At 40.1% G+C, this 8,635-nt stretch overlaps 1 protein-coding gene across 1 annotated transcript; it reads left to right on the top strand.

Annotated features, from left to right (window-relative positions):
* The first annotated feature begins 6,157 nt into the window (after positions 1–6,157).
* LOC101097955 (DDB1- and CUL4-associated factor 12-like protein 2) lies at positions 6,158–8,080 on the top strand. The gene has a single exon (XM_011279463.4). The coding sequence runs from the start codon at positions 6,307–6,309 to the stop codon at positions 7,678–7,680; it is 1,374 nt and encodes a 457-aa protein (XP_011277765.2). The 5' UTR covers positions 6,158–6,306; the 3' UTR covers positions 7,681–8,080.
* The last annotated feature ends 555 nt before the right edge of the window (positions 8,081–8,635 follow it).

The following is an 8,635-nucleotide window of genomic DNA, read 5'->3' as shown; positions in this document are numbered from 1 at the left end:
TTCCAACTTCTTTCCACCTTTGAGAGACTTCATTTATTTTGTTGTGCTATGTCCAGGTGTTTGTTTGTTTAGTTCTAAGAGTGAGGACCTGGAAGGAATAGCAATGTTCTATCTCTTCCAGAACTGGAAGTCTCTCTTCCTGTATCTCTGTGATGTTTTAGACAGTTATAATACCCATCCTCCTTACTTCATGCAGACATAATATGGGCATTGCATTATGACTTGGGGGATGATATTAGCTGTGTAAGAGGTTGCCTCTCTGTCTGTGGTACCATATTCCCCACAGCATACAAAGCCCTCTCCTTGTTTTTGTGAATCCTGGGTAATGGGTATTCTTTAATAAAACATGGGAAGAAGATACAGCACATTTCTTTGTTTTTCTAAACCAGGTTGCCTATGAGTACGAATTGCACACATCTGGCTGGTAGAAAGTCTAATATCAGTAATTCCAAGGGTTTTTTCCCCCTTTTATGGGACATTACTAGATTTTGATGTTTACTTGGTCCTGAAAAAAAAGAAGATGGATGTAGTCCTTAGTTCTTTTTGTTTGCTATGGATACCCCCATTGTTCATTCTACTACAGGATGACATCAGGATGACCTAAACTGGTCCTTGTTAGTCTGTCTGGCTGCTGTGTCAGAAGAGCTATAGAGTTGCCCCTTTCAGCAAGCCTTGCCACTGATCACAGGCTGAATCCCAGAATCTCTCACAGCTGCTCTTAGTGTCTTTACCCATGGAATACAACTTCCAGAGATGTCCACAACCATATTTCACCATTTGGGGTGGTGCAAAGATCTTTTTAAAAATCTCTATCACTAGCAGAATCTTTCACTCAATCCCTGACATATTGCCAATCTCTTGAGAAGTGATTAAGAACATGGAACATGAATTCAGACTACTTGGGTTAAAATCCTGCATCCATCACTTGCTAATTCATTGACTTAATAAATCATAACCCCTGCAAATCTCCTTTTCCTCATCCACAAAATCTATCACTATTATAATAGTGGATTAAACAAGATATTATTTTAAAACTGCTGCAACAATGCTTGTTAGTATAATATAGTAAAGGTATAAGGTTATATAGTAAAAATATAATAAGTTCTATATACTTAATAGGTATAATTTCTCTGTCTAGGCCACCCTCTGATTTGGCCTCAAACTGATCATAGCCACTTTAATGACTAAAGCTTTCACAATAATTGCTTGGATAGGGGTCCATTTTTAGGGTAACCCTGAAGTACACTGAAAATGTTAATCTCCTACCTGCAACACACCTGCCCTGACCTGGGTGAAAATAGCCTAGACCATTGTTTCTCAAAGAGTGGTTCACAGACCATTTGCATCAAATTTTTCAGGATAGGGTCGAGACATGCATATTTAAAAAATTTTTTTTTAATGTTTATTTATTTTTGAGAGAGAGAGAGAGACAGAGTGAGAGCAGGGGAGGGGTAGAGAGAGAAGGAGACACAGGATCTGAAGCAGGCTAAGAGCTGACAGCACAGAGCCCGACACGGGGCTCGAACTCACAAACCGCGAGAGCATAACCTGAGCCGAAGTCGGACGCTTAACCGACTGAGCCACCCAGGCGCCCCAAGACATGTGCATATTTATTAAGCTGGCTCCTGTGACTTGAATTTACACTAAAGTTTGTGAACCTCTTCTCTACAGTCTCTGTGCCTTGTCATATGGTTGCCTCTTTCTGTAATGTCCATTCTGCTATGCCCACTCAAACAAAATTCAGCCTCCACCATGAAACCTCTAATTTCATGTTCACCACCAACAGCAGATGTGAAGCAACCACTTTTGTTGCTATGGGATGAATGAGATGGGGAGGAATCAGATCTTGGGTGCTGGAGAGCGTTGGGGAGCACTGGAATGTAACATTTAGACTGGAGTGGGAAACGCCTGTGGTTTGTACTTGAAATTTGGGTGCTTCCTGTGACTGTGCAAAAAAGGGTGGAGGAAAGAGGGAGAAAAATCAGTAAACAGGATAGGGGAAGTGGGGAGGAAGCAGCATTGAAGTAGTTCCCATGGGTTACCTTGATTGGTCAGAAAAGTAAATGCATCTTCCCATGCACCCACCCGCCACCCACCTGTATGTTTTCTGTCAGGAGAAGGAGGTCTGTGTACAGATTTGGTATCAACCAGCAGCCTCACAGCCAGGTATTACTGTGTAACCACTTGCCTAGGTTAAGAGCCTGCTACTAGGCAGCTTTGACTGCTCTGAAGCCATAGAGCAGGGTATTTAACATCCAACTCCTAAGACTAAGCCAGTGCTCTGAATCTTTACAGTCTTTCATCAATGTGTCCTTCTGGTTGCCTCCTTCCGAAAGTTCTTCATCTCTATCTCTAAAAATCTGGCCCATCCCTCAGGACCCCTCCTCAGGCCCCAGGGGATTATGCCAAAGGCACCTAAATCTGAGGGACTGAGAGCAGAAACTGAACCCAGGAGCAGGGAGGAAGGTGCTCCTCCCCTTGACTCTTCCTCTCCACTTCCTTAGGGCTCTAGGTCATAATGGAAGCCAAAGCCTCCAAGAACTTCCCCTCCCCCATCAGCATGACCCAGTGTGTTCCTAAGGTTGTGCCTAAGGGCTCCTTGAAATCACATCTGCCAGAAGGTGGGGCCCTTGGAGACCTGCATTTGCTACTCATCCCTCAAGGCACTCCAGTGCAGGGGCTCAAAGACTTCAATGTGAGGTAATAAATAAATAAATAAATAAATAAATAAAAATAAATAAAATAAAATATAAGGTAACTATATATTTATATACATGAATTATATATATTCATATATAAGGTAATATGTATTTACATATATGATGTATATATATATTTATAATTAAGAGGCAAATATATATTTATATAAAGGAGGTAAATATTTATATTTACATCTATATGAGGTAAACATACACATTTATATATATAAGGTAAATATGTATTTATAAATGGTAAATATATACAAATGACATATATATTTTTTTATATATGAGGTATATATATATTTATAAACTGGGTAAATATATATATATTTTTATATATCAAGTAAATATATATTTATATATTATGATATAAATAGATATATATTGATACATGAGGTAAATTTATGTATACTTATATATATGAGGTAAATAAACATATATTTATATATGAAGTAAATGTATATTTATATACATGAGGTAAATATATATATTTTTTACCTATCAGGTAAATATATATATTTTTATATACATGAGGTAAAGATATATATTTTTATATATATGAGGTATATATATTTCCATATATTTATATATATGAGGTAATATATATTTATATATGGTAAATATATACACATGAGTTAAATATATATACATTTCTATACATGAGGTAATATATAAATATAGTTATGTATGAGGTAAATATATAAAATATATATGACATAAATGTATATATATATTTACACATGTGGTATATATATTTACATTTGTATACACAATGTAAATATATATATTTATATATATGAGGTAAATATATATATATTTATATATGAGATAAATATTTGTATATTTATATGCCGAGGTAAATATATATATATTTTTATATATGAGGTAAATATGTATATTTTATGAGGTAAATATATATATTTTTTTATATGAGGTAAATATATATATATATTTTTTGTTTGTTTTTTGTTTTTTGTTTTAATTTTTTAATGTTTGTTTATTTTTTTATTTTTAAATATGAAATTTATTGTCAAATTGGTTTCCATACAACACCCAGTGCTCATCCCAAAAGGTGCCCTCCTCAATACACATCACCCACCCCCCCCACACCCCCCATCAATCCTAAACATATATATTTTTATATATCTGAGGTAAATATGTATATATTTATATATATGAGGTAAATATACATATATTTATATATGAGGTAATTATATATTTATATAAATGAGGTATATAGTTATATTTACATCTATATGAGGTAAATATACATATTTTTATATATATGAGGTTATATATATTTATACATGGTAAATATATATATAGGGAAAATATATATATATTTATATAAGGTAAATATTTATATATATATAAACAAGATAAATATATGTATATATTTTATATATATGAAGTAAATATACATATATTTATGAGGTAATTATATATTTACATAAATGAGGTAAATATATGTATTTACATCTGTATGAGGTAATGAAAAATATTTATATATACATATATGAGGTAAATATATATATTTATATACGGGAAATATGTATATATATGAGGTGTATATATTTTTTATATGTATGAGGTAAATATATATATTTATATACATTGAGTAAATATATATATATTTATATATGAGGTTAATATACATATGTATAGAAGGTAAATATATGTATATATTTATACATATGAGGTAAATATATATGTTTATATATGAGGTAAATATATTTTTTATATATACAAGTGAATATATATATGTTAAATATACATATATTTATATATGAGGTAATTATATATTTATATAAATGAGGTTAATATTTATATTTACATTTATATGAGGTAAATATACATATTTATATGTATATGAGGTTATATATATATACATGGTATATATATATGAGGTATATATATTTTTATATATTTGAGATAAAGATATATATGGGGTAACTATATATATTTATATATAAGGTAAATGTATATGTATATATACAAGGTAAATATATGTATATATTTTTATATAGTTGAGGTAAATATATATATTTATATATGAGGTAATTATATATTAATATAAATGAGGTAAATATATTTATTTACATCTAAATGAGGTAAAGATACATACTTATATAGATGATCTATATGAGGTAAAGATACATATTTATATATATATGATGTAAATATATATATTTATATATGGCAAATACACATATATATGAGGTATGTATATTTTTTATATATGTGAGGTAAATATATATATTTATGCACATGAGGTAAATATACATATATTTATATATGAGGTAAATATATATTTATGTATTCATGGTAAATATGTGTATATTTTTATATATATGAGGGAAATATATATATTTATATATGAAGTAATTATATATTTATATAGATGAGATAAAAATATATATTTCATATACGAGGTAAATATATATCTATATATACATGAGATAAATATATGTTTATGTATGAGATATATATGAGTCAAATATATATATCTGAGGTAAATATATATTTATATAAATGAGGTAAATATATTTACATCTATGAGGTAAAGGTACATATTTATATATATGAGGTATATATATTTACATATGAAGTAAATATATATGTATTTATCTTTATATAGGAGGTAAATATATACACTTATATAAATGAGATAAATATACATATTTTTAATATGAGGTAAATCTATATAGCGGATAGTGCAAACTGTTTACGGTAACTGAAGAGGAGCTGAGAGAGAAGTGGCTGCAATACGAACCTAAGTACGCAGGGTCCCCCTGTAGCTACCAAACACTCACATTCCCTCACTAAATTCAATCGCAGCCAAACGTCTCTCGGGATTGCAGCAAGTGCACATTCGTTTCTTCGTGCAGACAATTGTCTCGGCTCCTTCTAGCCTCGTGGTGGCCTATATTTTAGATTTCAAATTCTATTTAAGTAAGGATTTTAAGAAGGCCGGTTGGCTGCTGCTCTGAGAGCGGTGAAGTATCCGGTGTCATTTAGTGGAGGTCCGGACAGGCGCACCGGACAGCTTGGGGATCTTGGAGCGCAGGTCCTCGGTACAGCCCCGGCCCCACGGGTCCATCCCCCCTCCCCCGCACCGCGAGCGGTCCCTCCCACTGCGCCTGCTTGCTCCTTGCCCACGCCTCCCGCTGCCTCCGCCCCCTCACCAGGGGCCCCCCTGCGTGGTCCCAGCCGGCGTTCGCTTCGCCGCCGCCCCGCCAGCCGCACTTCCCGCCCTCGCCTAGATCCACGCCTCAGTTGCCTCACTAGGACGGCGCTCCGCTCCCGTGGGTCCGCGCTCCTCGCCTCCTTTCCCGCCCTCGCGTTCTGGACTCGGTAGGCTCCACGCCCTGCGGTCGCACCCGCCTCTTGGCCCCTGAGAGCACGCGCTCCCCGCTGACGCGTAGGCGCCGCTGTCCCCGCCGCCGCCACGGCCAACACGGGTCCCTCGCGCCGCGGCCGCCGCGGCCGCCGCCGCCGCCGCCGCCGCCGCGCAGCCGATGCCACTGCCACCGCCGCCGATGCCACTGCCGCCGCCGATGCCACTGCCGCCGCCGCCGCCGCGGCCGCTCGTCCGCCGCCCACCATGGTCCCGCAGCAAACAGGTAGCAGGAAGCGGAAAGCGCCCGCCGAGAGCTCGTCGTCTCAGGGCTCCGCGGCGGACGCAGAGGGGCCGCTGCTGCCTAAGAAGCAGAAGCGGCCGGCGACGCGGCGCTCGCTGGTGCACTACCTCATGGACCGCGAGGTGGGCGCTCTGGGCGGCGCCTGGCTGTCGGGCTCGAAGGGCGAATTGCCCGGCTACGCGGTGCAGAAGCTGCCCGAACTCTTGAGGGAGCGCGAGCTGGCCCTGGGCACCCTCAACAAGGTGTTCGCGTCGCAGTGGCTGAACGCCAGGCAGGTCGTGTGCGGCACCAAATGTAACACCCTCTTCGTGGTGGACGTGCACTCGGGGCAAATCACGCGCATCCCCCTGATGCGGGACCGGGGGCCCTGGCTGGCCCGGGCCCAGCCGAGCTGCGGCATCCATGCCATCGAGCTGAGTCCCTCCAAGACGCTTCTGGCCACCGGGGGAGAGAACCCCAACAGCCTGGCCGTCTACCAGCTGCCCACCCTGGACCCCGTGTGCCTGGGCGACCGCAACGGCCATAAGGACTGGATCTTCACCATCGCCTGGATGAGCGATACAGTGGTTGTGAGCGGCTCCCGCGACGGCACTGTGGCTCTGTGGCAGATGGACCCCGATATGTTCAATGGCAGCATCTCCTGGCAGAATGACGCAGGGCTTCCTGTGTACACCCACATCCGTCCGAGGGACATGGAGACCATCCCCAGGTCCAGCACCAGCCCCACTAACCACAAGGTGCGGGCCTTGGCCTTCAGCGGCAAGAACCAGGAGCTGGGAGCCGTGTCCCTGGACGGCTACTTCCACTTGTGGAAAGCCCGGAGCACTCTGTCCAGGCTGCTGTCCATCAGGCTCCCCTACTGCCGTGACAATGTGTGCCTGACCTACTGCGAAGAGTTGTCCCTGTACGCGGTTGGCTCTCAGTCCCATGTCTCCTTCCTAGATCCGCGCCAGGGTCACCAAAACATCAGACCCCTGTGCTCCCGAGACGGCGGCATGGGCGTGCGCTCGCTGAGTTTCTACCAATACATCATCACCGTGGGCACGGGCCATGGCTCCCTGCTCTTTTATGACATCCGTGCCCAGAAGTTCCTGGAGGAGAGGGCGTCGGGCAGCCCAGACTCCTGTCCTGGGCCCTCAGGAAGGAAGCTCAAGCTCACCTGTGGCAGAGGCTGGCTCAACCACGATGACCTGTGGGTGAACTACTTTGGTCGTATAGATGATTTCCCCAACGCGCTCTACACCCACTGCTACAACTGGCCTGAGATGAAGCTCTTCGTGGCTGGAGGGCCTCTCCCTTCAGGCCTCCACGGGAACTATGCAGGCCTCTGGAGCTAAGGATGGCCAATGTGTTCTCAAAGTGCCCAGATTTACTTTCCAGTCCCCTCTCACTTTCTTCTTCACGCTGTGTTTTGTGCTTTTTAACTCAGTGTGGCATTTGTCTTCCAGGTTGAAAGTGCCCAATTTGCCTGTCCTTAGTGTATGAGAGAGAGGGAGGTGTCCTTCAGGCAATCAAAACTTGGCTTTAATACCCTTTTACACCTTTGCAAACCATCTTTTTGAATTCACATTACAAAGAGTTTTGGCTAACTCTTAGTTGTCTTTTTTGAGTTACATATTCTCTCTTTTTTTTTTAATGTTTATTTATTTTTGACAGAGAGAGACAGAGCATGAGCGGGGGAGGGGCAGAGAGAGAGAGAGGGAGACACAGAATGTGAAGCAGGCTCCAGGCTCTGAGCTGTCAGCACAGAGCCAGATGCTGGGCTCCAACTCACAGTCCGTGAGATCATGACATGAGCCGAAGTCTGACGCTCAACCGACTGAGCCACCCAGGTGCCCCAACATATTCTCTCTTTTTAATGCTATGCAGTCATGGTTTTAGAGTTCTGTGTATTTTCCTTTTCTTTGTTTTCCATTGTCAGTATTGCAATTATACTGTGTTTAGTTATTTTTCGTTGCAGATAGATGGTATATTAAGAACATGCTTAAAAACAGGGTTTCTAATCTGTTCTGGAAAGTTAGCCATCGTTTTATAAAGCATTGTTGCAATTGGAAAATATATTCCAAATTCTACATTATCAACTTTGCAAACATTCCATTTGCAAATTGTAATCGTAGGTGTTTATAGTTTCTAAGTTGTTGCTAAACATACTTTTTAAAAAGTTTTTCTCCTTAAAAAAAAAAGTCATAGAATCTTGTCTTCGTACCAAAATCTCAGTTTGTCATAACACTTTAAGAATGCAAGGGTTTTATTCGTTGAATGTTCAGAATTACTCTGAAAACCCAATTGATC

Source organism: Felis catus, chromosome X, assembly GCF_018350175.1.
Source record: "Felis catus isolate Fca126 chromosome X, F.catus_Fca126_mat1.0, whole genome shotgun sequence".
NCBI lineage: Eukaryota > Metazoa > Chordata > Mammalia > Carnivora > Felidae > Felis > Felis catus.
Note: the sequence above shows the minus strand (reverse complement) of the source record. Positions and strands in the feature narration are given on the sequence as shown.